This window comes from Beta vulgaris, chromosome 4 (genome assembly GCF_026745355.1).
Source record: "Beta vulgaris subsp. vulgaris cultivar EL10 chromosome 4, EL10.2, whole genome shotgun sequence".
Lineage (NCBI taxonomy): Eukaryota > Viridiplantae > Streptophyta > Magnoliopsida > Caryophyllales > Amaranthaceae > Beta > Beta vulgaris.
In genome coordinates, this window is record NC_079205.1 from 55,314,195 (window position 1) to 55,328,265 (window position 14,071).

Below are 14,071 nucleotides of genomic sequence, written 5' to 3' on the forward strand. Positions count from 1 at the left end.
GGAAGGAACCATTCAAATATATATCTATTCCACCATAACAAACATATAACTTCTGACTAAGGTTGGTTGTTACTTTCTGTGACAAGTTACAACCAGTTAGATATAGAAAACAGTAGTAAAAGGGGGCACCCATATTCAGGTCTTGTGCAGGAGTTGTAACTTGATAGTGTTCATTTCTCTCTAAAAACTGCTTTTACAACATAGATTTTAATATAGATACTAACTGGGTGCACCAAAATATATGTAAACAGGGGAGTAAAGAAGGAACAGATACTCATACATTATAAAACCACATATTCCACAATAGTAATAATGCTTTGCTTTTTGCTCTTCATAATCTCATCATATTTGGGATTTTACAACCCAGTGCCTGGAGATTGCTTCCTCATATGCTCGGGGTTCAATCTGACAACTGTGTCCGGGTTGACATCTTTCAACTCTGCACAAGCGTATATGTTATCAGACAAACTTGTCACCAAAATTTCTAATGGAGTATTAGCATAAGAAACCAGTCTTCTTTCAATCAAATCTTACCATGAGGCTTGAAGTTGAACAACGGTGGGAGAAAGCGTCCGTTTGGCAAGCGGGTGTTTGGATCTCTTAGCTCGTCAAAAAAGGGATGAGTCAAGGCATCCAACTGAAATTAGAGACAAAACTCTTGTTAGAACTTTGGATCATGACAATCACCCACACGATCTGGAGACCAAAATGCAAACTAATTACAATAACAACAAGATTACCAGAGAGTTTGAGAGACAAGAAATTAAAGTCACCATCCAATATTAAAGGGCAGAAATACACATTTAAAAGCATGTGCTTAAAATACAACAATATGAGCACACAGCAAATAAGAAAGAACAATCCTGTTCGCCGGGGAATCAGGATCCCCTTCAGTATAGCATCTCACAGCTCAACAAGAAATTAGTTAACCAAGCTCTTGTTCATTTATTCAAAGATAATATACACTATGATTTATGGAAAAATATTATCATAGATCATCCAGAAAAGCAAAACGACATGGAAAAAACTACTGATGCAGAAAGGAAAATAGCAATCAATGATTAACAGTACCAATTCCAAGTATGGCACTTACAGCTGAGCACCGTAGGTTAGGAGAATACTGCAGCAGTCTAGAAACCAAATCAACAGCCTCAGGAGGCATTCTTTTGTGGAATATCTGGTGCAAAGAAAAAATGTCAATGTACAAGCCTTTAAAAAGAGAGAAGACAACGATTCAACTTCAGTGCTCTTGAGTTCTACCTTATGCCACGGATGAGCTTTAATTTGAGGGAATTTGAATTCAGTGTAATTAGGGTTCATACATTTGATTTCTTCTCTTGTTGGTGTGCCCAAAACCTGAAAGTAAGTTGGCAATTAAAATCATTAGACACTATAGAGGAAGACAAAAAAAAATGACTAGCAACTTAGCAGATAATTTGTTATAGAAACTGTCGATTTGGCCATATATGGTAACTCCAACCCCCACCCCTCCACGCACAAAAAGAGGAAGAAAAAATTAACGATGGAAGTGGGCGTGAATGCCTGAGTCTTCAATAATCACTAGGAACTACTCTGGCCAGACAGTACCACTATGGCCAACCATTTGTTAAGTCTAGCAAAAAGCTAGTTCACTAGTTGCTATAAGTGGTACAGCCACCTCGATGTGGGAAAGAATACACATCAGAAAAGTATATCAAACAGCTGGACCGCATGCCTAGACTCATATCAGCCCTAAATTCCAGCCAAAAGACTTTGAAATTACAACTCAATAATCCAGGCATGCTTTACCAACTTCATAGGACAAAAAAAAAAAAGGAACCCAACTGACAAGGTGTTCGAGCAGCATCACCGAATAACAAATGCTTTCTAGTCTATCAGAGAAGAAAAACCTCATAATATTTGACAAATCAATCGAGGATGCAAGTCATAGATACTAATGCCAGTATTTTTGACAGCATGGGATGGTTCCTTATTCTTACCTTTATAATCTCAACAAGCTGATCAACTCCACTCTCACCAGGAAATAGTGGCTGACAAAAGAATAAAAGAGGCATTATTAATGACCAAACCCAGAGAAGAACCAAACCATAAAGAAGACAGAATTTCTTAGAGCGGCATGCTACCTGTCCAAGAAGCAGCTCTGCAAGCACACAACCGGCAGACCAGATGTCAATAGCTGTTGTGTATTCTGTCGCTCCAAATATTAGCTCTGGTGCTCTGTAGTATCTAGAGCATATATAAGATATATTAGGCTCGCCTTTTACCTGCACGATGAGGTAAGATTAAGGTTATCAAAGGTATCGAAATAAAGTCAATAAATACATTTCTGGATCACAGAGATGATTAAACACATTTACCCACATACCAAGACTTTTGCACTTCCAAAGTCGCAAAGTTTGAGCTGGTGCGTATGAGGATTTACCTGCATATATTTACCAGCAAAACTAATTAGGACCTCAGATAGTAACGTCCAATTTATACGTTATTGTCAAGCACAACTACTAACAATCCAACACCATTTAGTTCGGATGCCACTACAGCCAGGTCACGAAAATGTCAAGGCTGTATGTGCCGTGGATAATCAGGGCATAGTAGCCATATAAAAAATACAAGTGCTTGGTAAACCTGACAGGAAAACAATTTTCTCTGCATCCCAAACTTACTAGGAGATTTTGAGGCTTGATATCACGGTGACAAACACCAATACAACGATGGATGTATGACAAGGCTCTGAAAATCTGCATATCATCAACGGAAGCAATCATTAGCAATCCATTAACGGGTTAAAGGAAAAATCAATCAATTGGCAAAAAAGTTACAGATAGAAGAAGGGTGTTAATCCACAATTTAGAAGTATAAACAAGAAGAATTGTCTTCTATGAAGCAAACCAGTCACAATTAATGAATTTAGACTTGGTACCTGGTATGTGTATAATTTTACATAAATCAGAGGCATCCTCTGGTTCATTTTATTATAGTGCTTAATTACTCGATGAACTGTTTCAGGAACATATTCAAGCACCAAATTGAGGTAGAGTTCATCCTTATCCGTTGTTGAGAAGAAACAATGTTTTAAGGACACAACATTCGGGTGGTCAAGAGGACGCATTGTCTGCAGCTCACGATTTTTGTACCTCTTGTCCTGAAGAACCTTCTTTATAGCCACAGTTTCTCCTGTTTCTAAGCACTTTGCCTACATAAATACGAGACCACAAGTTACACATCAAACTAACATGATACACAGATTCTCAATAGTGTCTCATCAATCATGAGGACTTAAGGTTTACCTGAAACACAACCCCAAAAGATCCTTGTCCAACAACACGCTCTGCCATGTAGCTAATAGTCTGTAATCATGTGCCAAAGGCCCAGAAGAAAGGTATCACTAAAGCAGTTAATTCCTATGAATTTATGTGATGCATTCGTATAGCTATTGGTACGGTAGCATGACAGTCTACCTGCTTTGGCTGGCCATTCTTCCCTCCGATCGTTGTCACTATTATATGCCCGGTCTCGGTGCCATTACCATCAACAACTGTTGGTTCCATGTCCTGAAAACCAAGATAAACTTATCAGCAATCAGTAACTACCAACTTAGAATCAAACATCAATCGTACAGACACATGTGAACGGATTGCTTAAAAGGAGGATCTTTCACCTTATCATCTCTAATTTTCATGTCATTCATTTCCTCAGGAAGCCTATCAACACCAAGGCCACTAGGGTCTCTAATACCAGAAGTAGGCGCCACGCCTACTGAAGCCATTGTGCTCAAGATGTTCGTTTAACTCAACTCAGTCACTCATTCATCTATTTAGACAGGAAAATACATGATTAGCGAAACAAGTAAAACAGCGACATCAATTCGCATACAAATTAAGCAAAAATTGCACGACATACCCAGAAAACCATATTACTGGGCTAATAAGAATCACCAGATACGCATGAAAAATACCAAGAAAAAGTGGATCCAAAGATCAAATTCCAAGTTCAAGCTTCAAATCATTCTCTAACTCCCTAATCCCTATATATGAATGAAATAATCAAATAATGACATGAAAGCAGCTTCTCTAAACTAGCAACTTTGCAAACAAGCAGCTCAGAACCATGTTAATAAAGCATTTTACAAGTTAATAATCACAAATAATTAATCCTTTTCTATCATCACTCAGGTCCTACTAAAATTATATCTAAACATAGATTATCATTTACCAGCTGCTAAAACCAAAAGAAATTAATAAATAATTTAAAAGCAAAATGGTCTTCTAAAGCTCAACTTAGCAAAACAAATGATGAAAAAAAAAAAAACCCACTTCAGATATTGCAACTTTCTACCATTTCATAGCTTGACTCTCATTGAAATAATCAATCATTTCAACAAAAGCCTCAAACTTTATATTACCCAAAAAACAGAAAATCAACAGATTAGAAGATAAAAAAAAGGGGGAAATCAACATATCACTTAAGACAATATAATTAAGGAAAAAACAACAAAAATGGAAAAACAAGCAAAGATCTAACAATCATCTCAAGACAAAAATACAACATAAAAACATAGAGAGATCCAAAAAAACCCACCAAAATAAAAGAGATGATGCATGAAAAATGCAAAACCCTAGAAGAAAAAAGTAAAACATCCCACAAAAATTGAAAAAGCAGCAAAATTTCTAATCAGAAACAATATTTAGCAGAAACCCAGAAGAGAAAACAAAAGTACCCATCAAATGGCGCAATTTTCAGACAAAATGGAAGAAGAAAAACGGCCGATTTCAGCGGTTTAGATCAAAAATAATAGGAGAGAGAAAAAGAGAGGAGAGAGAAAGATAGATCCATATGTAATAAGAGAGAGAAAGAGGGGTATTAGTGTTTTTGTTATTTTCTTGGGATTTCATTTTACTTTTTTTTTTTTTAATAATTTTATTATCTTCTTTCTGTCATAATGAGTTGGGTGACAGTCAAAGATGAATGTAATAAAAATATTGAGAAAAGGAAAGATTTATCTTTAAATGTAATTTAATATTGACTGTATTATTTGTTTTGTTTATGTAATAATTGTGCTTTTATTTCTGAACAGTATTTAATGATAATTGTTGAATGTATTGTCCAATTTTAGGGTATCGTTATTGAGTGGTTATCCATTTTTTTGACCGTTCAAAAAGGATTTAAATTTCTGTTGAATTAATTATTAAAGATAAATTAAATTAGAAAGTCAGAGAGATTTTCAGTATGTGGATGGGAAATTTTTGGCGCCAATATAATGACAATTGAGATGGATACCCACTTCTCTCATATTGGTACCAATTATTTTGAGATAAATACTTTCTTTTTTATTCATCTTACAAAAATTTGTTTATTTACAAACAAAAACAAAATTGTGACGGAATTTCTTAAAAATGATATTTGTGTCCCTTTCTAAAAAATACTCCTACAATATATTGCAAATACAAACAAGCTTTATCAAACAAAATAAATTAATATAGAGTTTAAATCAGTAAAATTATTAATCCGATCAGCGATGAAACGATTTTGATACTTAGTCTCTAAACATGTATTGTATTTTATTTTTACAAGTTGCTCAAAAGATTAGTTTTATCCCTCAAAGTTACAAAAGCTTTTTTAAAACGTTATCACCAGGGGTGACACTGAGCACGTGCGACATATATGTAACTATACCTGGGCATGGGCATGGGCATGGTTGGCTTGTTCGGGGGCCTGTGCCAATGCCGGGCCACGCCGAGTCCGTTAGAGGCGGGTCGTTTCGTGTCGGGGCTTGAAATTTCCAGAGTTTGTCCTCGGCACGACCCGGGTCGGGCTCGTGCCTCCTGCGGGCATGGCCTGTGTTTTTCACGCATTTCATGCAAAACTTTGAAGATATATATCTCTAGTTTTGTATTTGTAAAATTTATAAAGATTACATATTATAAAATACATCATAAGAGGAATCTAACAAGATACATGTTTATGTTTTTATTCACGTATAAATCACATACGAGGGTCAAAGTGCAATTTGTAAATAGTGTAAAATGTCAAAGTGTTACAACTAAAAAGAAAGGAAGGTAGTATTAAGCTAGCTAGATTGTAACATGCGGCTATTCATCCTATGATGCAAATAAATTAAAGTCAATATAGTCCAAAGCTTAAGAGACATCTCATTTATTCAGAGGGTGCTTTTGAATTTGATTTTAACTTGCTTATGGTAATGTGTCAATATTTTTTATTTTATAATACACATTTAAAAGTTAAACATCTTTGTACTTTTAAATTTAATGTATTAATAAAGAGAATAGTTTTATTTTCATCGTCCCTGGTTATCATTTTTTTATATAAGGAAAGAAAATTTAGACTAGAACAACCCTGATCAAGAGGCTAGCCTAAAATATCATTGCGGATGATAAGGGAAAAAAAAACAACACTATAAAGAGGGAACCAATACATATAGAAAAGAAGAGTAATCATGGCCCTTGTGCGCCGTGAAATACGCAGCTTTATTTGCATGGCGGAAACTATATATGTGAAGCTCTCCAATTGGTCATCTTAGCCTGTTCCACCTTGCATCAGAAACAATATAGTCAATGTCGCAAGGAATACCCTAAGTAACACTGATAGAGTTAATGACTGCATGATTATCTCTATCTATCCACAGACGGGATACATTAAGCACAATGGATTTTCTGATTCCTTCCAGAAGCCCCCAAGCTTCAGCTTGCAAAATACCATCTGACGAACCAAGAGACCTAGCACCCGTCAGTAAAACATCACCATTAGAGTTTCTAATCACAAAGCCAAAAGAGGCTGCACCATTACTAAGCTTGGATCCATCAAAATTAAGCTTGACCATATTATCCATGGTTATCATAAATCACTACAAAGTACATTATATCAATATTTTACTGAACACCACTTTTTTTAAAAAAAATAATTTAACTTGCGTCGTCAACCTCCAAAATACTTTTGAGAATCTGTATTCAAACACGTACTAAAATTGTAACCTTATCTAAAAGCAAAAGATTATAAATTATAAACACTAGATACCTATAAAATAAAAGATATTACTAATCTATTTGCATTACTTATTTAGTATTATTATAGTTGTTTGATTTGCTTCCTAAAGATTTAAATCTACTTTAACCACATTTTTACACTTATATAGTAGTCCAAGCAAAAAAAAAAAGTTTATATCTGAATTAATTTGCATTTGACCAAATATTCTCATTTGTATATATATAAAAACATATTCATGTGGGATCTTGTTAGATTCGTCTCAATGTGTAGTTTAATAATATCAAATTTTTATATTTTTTATTAATACGAAATTGAAGATATTAAAGGTCAAAGTTATGTCTTGAAGACCGTGTAAAAAAGAAACAAGTATTATATTATGGGACGGAGGGAGTAGTTTCATTGGTATCATCATTAAATATATATTAGCAAATCATATAAAGACCTAGTATATGCTTGGTTATCCTTATTTGATGCACTCTTATCTTGGGTTTGGGGGGACAAGGGAAGTGTGAAGTAATGATGATGCATATACTATACTATAACTCTATAAGCTTCTCCTGATTAAAGAAATTAGGGTCAGAGAAAGATTGTGGTACGAATCATTAATTCTGCTAAGCTGCAATGACTTTATCAGCTTCAAGCATCATCTGAAATAAAGGCTTCTTTCATTTAGTAATTGGTATTGGGATCTTCTTTTTCTTTTTTATGTGTTTTCTTTGGCTTTTGTATTCAGGCTTCAGTTGCACTGTTTTTCATCAATTGATGATCTGCTAGAAACAACGACTATAAATATCTAAAATTTGGATACTCGCTTTGTATTAAATTCTATTACAACGTTTGCTTTGTTATGGTGTCCGACATATATTTATGATCAATTTTTTTTTTATCCATATGAGCCACGAAGGCAGTACAAAAAAGGGAGGGGAAATTCGAACTTGTGACACACCGTTCACAACACCTCAATCTTAATTACTAAGCCAGAACATCCTTGGTGCTAGGGGTGCTTATCGAGCGAGCCGAGCCCGAATAGCACTGGGCTCAGCTCGGCTCGAGCTCGTGATTAGAATTTGCAGCTCGGCACGTGAGCTCGTTTAGGCTCGGCTAGGGGTGTTAACGAGCCAAAATGAAACCGAACCTAACTAGGCTCGAGCTCGTTTAAGTCTTGTTTTGTTAATTTTTTAGTATAAAATAATTTTTTTAGTATAAAATAATAATCGAGCTGTTCACGAGCTTTATTTTGCCTAGCTCGGCTCGGTTCGTTTAAGTCTCGAGCCGAGTTTTGACCAAGCCGAACCTGAGCTGTTCGCGAGCTTGTCAGACTCATTATCACCTTGGTACATATATAGTCAATTGGTCATTAACACTATTTGCAATATGTTATATCAAAACACATCTTCAAACAAACTAATCAAGTAGTACATTTTAGACTACTACTAGTTAAAAAGTACGTGTGATCTTGAAAATGCAAATTTGGATAGAGGAAGGTATCTAGATATCAAATATTAGTAGAGTAATGGGTTCATTTTATGAAAAGCTGCGTAATATCTTTACAAACTCATGGTTTTCTAAAAATTTAAATATTCATATTAAATATCTAACTATTCTCATCTAAAATTCAGAATAATCAAATAGTTGGATTCGTTATAATAGGGACTTCATTAGAGTTCAGCAATCAATTTATTTGTATTACTTGTATACCTAATATTGAATAAAAGCAAGTAAATTATTTAGCATGGCTTAAAACTCGTATTTACAATCTTTCCAAAACCTTAAGCATAGTCTTGTTTAGAAGTCAATTTAAACATGCACATGGTACTTACATATACATGCATATGATTGGAACGAGATCATGTTATCAGTTTATGGACATAAATTATTAGTTTAAGGCTTAAATTGATAAATGTCTGGATAAAACTGGTAGATGTCAAAAAATATTTGGGTTAAACCTGATAGATAAATTGGTTAAATTGATAAATATATAGTTAATTTAAACTAATAGATGTCCTTAAATTAATGTCGGTCCCATCTCAGTTATGTCTTGGTATGTGGTTTGAATCTTTAAAATATCTTACAGGTCTCACGCTGGTCTCACATCCAACTTTAATGTTTTCAACAATATCTTTTATAATTTTTAGTTATCATAATTCATAAACTCTAAAATCTTAATCCTCCATCACCCATTGAACTTCCAGTCTCTATTACCAAACGTCATCCATTCTTTTTACATGTTTGATTGTTGTGAATTCAAGAAATATAATCAACAATCACACATTAGCACTCGTGAAATGAAGAAATATGATCAAAACATCACACATTAGAATTTAATTCCCTATTCATTCCTATATTGGAATTTTAACTTATCCATGTTCTCAATTTCTTTACAAGTATCAAAACTCGTTACTCTATTTCTCTATGTCTCTATTTCTCTCATACTTTAGATTTGGTTTATTTCTAAAAGTTTATTACTTAATTCTAATTTAGATTTGCGAGGCATCATCTTTTCATGTTCGATGAGCGTTTGATGTGAGATCTTGTAAATGCAAATCTATTTGTTTTGCCAAGTTTGTAGAGGAACCTTTAAAAAGCTAAAAAGTTCCATATGCTTTTCTATATTGAGACATTGATTGAGAAAGGCTAAACATGTAATTATGTATAAATGTGAATTAGAGAAAAACAGTGGGTTGTATCCAATACACTCACATAAATGCATATACACATATTCCAAAATTTAGAATTTGACAATTATTAGCTATTCAGCCATTCTCATTGCTTTATTTTTTTTGGTAATGTTATATATAGCCCTTAGAGCTACATATAAGCATTAAATACATTTCTTTAAATGGAAACAGTTTAAGAATTCAATATACAATCTCACATTAACTGAGGTAATAAATGCTTGATTCAATATTTTATTTCTATTTTATGCACCTTATACATAGCCCTTAGGGCTATGTATATCATTTTCCTTATTTTTTTTACTCGGACTAAGGAAGAAGTTAAAAAAAAAGTTGAGAGATTACGATAAAAAAGAACAAAAAGTAAAGTAATATAGAAATATATTTTGGTCAACATGAATTTGTTATCTTATTTAGCAATTACGTGAGGCAACTTACTATTTGAAGAAAGTGGACATAAAAGGTTGTGAGTTTCTAAAATACACTTCCTTTTTCAACGAACAACTATCGCTACAAGAAAATGTGTCATTTACGACCAGAATTCTGGTCGTTAAAAGCTCAAATCTTGTCGTAAAAAGCCTTTTACGACGAGAAACGCGTGTGGTCGTCACTCGTCGTAAAAGGCTTTGTCGTAAATAACTTTACAACCAGTTTCACTTTCTCATCGTAATTTCTCTATGACTAACTTTTTTGTTTACTATATTAGATATATATTCATATGCAAATCAGCATAATTTTATATACTTTATCCGTAACGAAATAGATTTTATACTTTTCAAAAAACGCCTTTCTAGGCAAAATTTCTTAATGAAGATTAATAAAATAAAGGGGCATGTAATTAAATTAATTATGAAAGTAAAAGTGGAGGCGGAGCCAAGGGGTGAGAACAAAACCACCCCCACCACTCCAGAAACCAACACCACCCCAACTCTATAAACCAACACCACCAACATCAAGACAACCATGGGCACCAACTCAAAAACAACCACCGCAACTCCGACATCACGCACATACCCTAGCAACACCCTAAATAATTAACCACCACAACAACAACCCAATACCACCACCTATTCACCACCAAGCACCAAACATAAACCACCGGCACACCCAAACACAAAACAACAACCAACGATACAACAATCCCACTCCCTAATCACCACCAAACACCAACCATCGAAGATTGGGTGAAGAAGAAGAATCGGTCGAAGGCGAAGAAAAAGAAGAATCGCCGCTTGTATGCAAGCGTCGATCGACGAAGATTGGTGGCTAGAATGTTGGTGGCGGTTATTCAAAGATCTGTGGTTGGTGGCGGTTATTCGAATATCTGTGGTTAGTGACGAACTGACGGTTGTTTGAAGATCGGTGTTTAATTGGTGGTGGTTGTTGTGGTAAGGAGAAAGAAAGGTGGCGTGGGTGGTTGGCGAGGAGAGAGAAAGATGGTGGTTGTTGGGTGAGGAGATAGAAAGATGGTGGTTGTTGGATGGGGTGACGAGGGAGAAATAGGTGGTGAGTGTCGGTGGAGTATAAGGAGATGGTGGTTATTAGTGATTTCATTAAGTTAGATTAATGTTTAAGTATAGTTGATTACTGCATTTATATAGGAAGGGTAGTTATGTAATTTCAACAATGAAAACTTACTAAAATAGGAAAGAAAAAAGTGTAACATTTATATATTTTGTTATAGCCTAAAATGAAAAGTCACTAGTAGAATAATTGCTTATTGCTGCGGTTTTACCTATATGCAGCAATATATTACGTAAAAAGAAAAGGAAAAAAATAAAATAACCATATTGTTGTGGTTACGGCCGAAAACCGCAGCAATATAGTTTCAACGGAATTTTTTTTGACTATTTGACCAAAAATATTGATGCGGTTTCTGGCAAGAACCGTATCAATATATTAAAATAATATTTTTTTATATTATTTTAATATATTGATGCAGTTCTTTTCAGAAACCGCAACAATATGTCGTTAAAAAATATTAAAGATGCTAAGGTTTTTTCATCCTCTCTCAATTCATGCCCCTCTCGCCTCTCTCCTCTCTCAATTGAAATTTGGTAGAACTTTGAATCCTACCCTCTCCTCTTTCTTTTCGTACCTGCACAAACTCTTTCGTCCCTCAATTGAACTTTTTTCATGTGAAGCGCCATCATTCGTCCTGCCAATCACACTTCGAATCCTACAACTCCTCTCAAACTCGTTCGTCCTTTGTTCTTATCAAAATCTAAAGCGCCATCGTTCGTTCATCCTTCGTTCGTCTACCCTCTTCGTCGATCGTTCATCTTCGTCGTCCTTCGTTCGTTCATCTTCGTCGTCCTTCGTTCTCCTTCGGTCGTTCGCTTGAAACCCCAAATCCTGCTTTCGTTCTTATCAGACTGTATTGCACCCTTTTTTTCGTTTTTTTCCGCATTTCTTAAGATCTCTATGTAGATTTTTTGTTTTAGGATTTTTTTTTATTTTTTTCGTTTTTTAGATGTATGTAGATTATTTGTTTTAGGATTTTTTTTTTTTTTTTAGATCAGTTTCTTATTTTCTAATATATTTTTTGTAATTAGTCAGTTAGTTGTAATAATTTTTTTATTTTTGCTTTTTCATTTTATTTTTTGATATTATGTATTAGTTATATAACTAGTTTTTATTTTATTTTTACATATTAATGAGATTCGTATGTCATTTCAGATTTGTTGTTTTTTTTGGTACTATAATTTTGGTTTTTTATACTCTGCCCTAAATATATTGTAATAATGTATTGCAATTTGTATTTTTTTTATTTTTGAATTTTATATAATAATTTTTTGTCATTAGTTTCAATCAATAGCGTTTTATTTTGTTTTAGCGTTTTTGTCTTTTAAATTTGATGGCAAAATGCAAAAAAAAAAATAAAAAAATTACCTGTACCAGTACCTATTGCTGCGGTTTCTGGGTAAAACCGCAACAATAATTTATTAATTACCTATTGCTGCCCCCTTAATTGCTGCGCGGCCATGACCGCCGCAATAGGCCACTTAATGACCGCATCAATACACATTTATTCTACTAGTGAGTGTAAAATCTATTTCGTTTCGGAGGAAGTAGTAACTTTATTAATTTTGTATGAAGAGACATACACAATCCTTAAGGTTGCATGTAAGAAGTTAAAAATGAAGATTTTAAGCAATAGATAAAACATTATAATAACATTGACTGGAGCATAATTTTGTCACAAAATTTAAACTAATACTATCATTTTAGCAAATACTTCTTCTGTTTCACTTTAATTGCAACACTTTGACTTTTGCATTATTCACATACTCTACCTCACTATGACCATATTTTTTTTTACAAATACATAAAAACAAAAATGATCATATAAAATGTCGTTAGATTTATTTTAATGAAAATTTTCATAATAATAACTTTTTATAACTTTTATAAATAAATAAATAAATATATATATATATATATATATATATATATATATATATATTAATGGTCAAAGTTGTGCGTTGACAAATGTAAAAGTCAAATTGTTGCACTTAGAAACTTGAGGTTAGTATATGATTATGCATATAATACTTGTTGCTGGTCATTAGAACTGCATAAAACAGTTTATAATATTAGCAAAAAATTAGTCAAAGTAAAGTATTAAAAGTTGAAGTAGACAAGTAGTAGAAGTTAAAAGAAGACTAAAATGGAAGGTGCTGAATTTCCATAAAAAAAAGTACAATTTAATAAATCGAATCCAACAACCATTAAATTTCAACTTGGCAATCAACGAGTTGGGAAGAAATGGGGAAAAGGTGGAGAAAAAAGTAGCCACAAACTTAATGATGCTGCACTGTGGTCAAAGATTATATTGGTCCATTAGAGCTCATCTCACCAAATTCTCAAAACGAAAACTTGCATGCGTTTTTTCTCCAACATGCTACTGTCAGTTGGTCACATAGATTAAAGTCAAGCCTACATAAATTTACAAAAACATATTTGTGTGTCTCTGTTCTCATAACTTCTAACTAGTAACTAGTACTCCCTCCGTCTTTTTTTATTTGCTACAAGCACTTTTTCACAAAAACCAAGGAGGGAGTGGGTACCATTGACATAAATGGAATTAACAAAAAAGCAAATAGGTAAATTGTGGGACCTATGTATTATATATGGAAACATTTACAAAATCAAGAAGGGAGTGATGGCAAATTTGTAAATAAAGTGTGGGACCTATGTACTATATATGGAAATATTTGCAAATGTAGCAAATAAATTGAAACACCCCTAAATGGCAAAATGTAGCAAATAAAAAAAGACGGAGGGAGTAAGTAGTATCCCTTTTTGGTATTTTTTTTTTTAATTTTTTCACTCTAGGGCATTTGGTTCAAGTATTTTTTTAAAAAATGTTAACAATTTCATAGGTACAGTTT

At 33.6% G+C, this 14,071-nt stretch overlaps 1 protein-coding gene across 3 annotated transcripts; it reads right to left on the bottom strand.

The window, feature by feature from the left end:
* Positions 1 to 4,950, bottom strand: LOC104890656 (shaggy-related protein kinase alpha). 3 transcript variants are annotated; one of them, XM_048643312.2, is made up of 14 exons: positions 4,718 to 4,950; positions 3,901 to 4,024; positions 3,659 to 3,810; positions 3,459 to 3,551; positions 3,288 to 3,347; positions 2,921 to 3,193; positions 2,664 to 2,738; positions 2,366 to 2,422; positions 2,124 to 2,264; positions 1,980 to 2,030; positions 1,261 to 1,356; positions 1,094 to 1,177; positions 535 to 637; positions 1 to 439 (listed from the first exon to the last, which is right to left on the bottom strand). In XM_048643312.2, the coding sequence occupies exons 3-14, from the start codon at positions 3,764 to 3,766 to the stop codon at positions 357 to 359; spliced, it is 1,224 nt and encodes a 407-aa protein (XP_048499269.1). In that variant the 5' UTR covers positions 3,767 to 3,810; positions 3,901 to 4,024; positions 4,718 to 4,950; the 3' UTR covers positions 1 to 356. The 3 variants fall into 3 exon arrangements, with proteins under 3 accessions (XP_048499269.1, XP_010674528.2, XP_057250365.1); XM_010676226.4 differs by lacking the exon at positions 3,901 to 4,024 and having other exon boundaries at positions 4,718 to 4,947; XM_057394382.1 differs by lacking the exons at positions 3,901 to 4,024; positions 4,718 to 4,950 and adding an exon at positions 4,579 to 4,690.
* Positions 4,951 to 14,071: the final 9,121 nt, after the last annotated feature.

Coding starts and splice junctions, on each gene's coding strand:
- LOC104890656 (XM_048643312.2), bottom strand. CDS start 3,766: ATGGCTTCAGTAGGCGTGGCGCCTACTTCTGGTATTAGAGACCCTAGT. Junction 3,348..3,458: donor AGAATGGCCAGCCAAAGCAG/GTAGACTGTCAT, acceptor ACATGATTACAG/ACTATTAGCTACATGGCAGA. Junction 2,739..2,920: donor TAAAATTATACACATACCAG/GTACCAAGTCTA, acceptor GATGATATGCAG/ATTTTCAGAGCCTTGTCATA.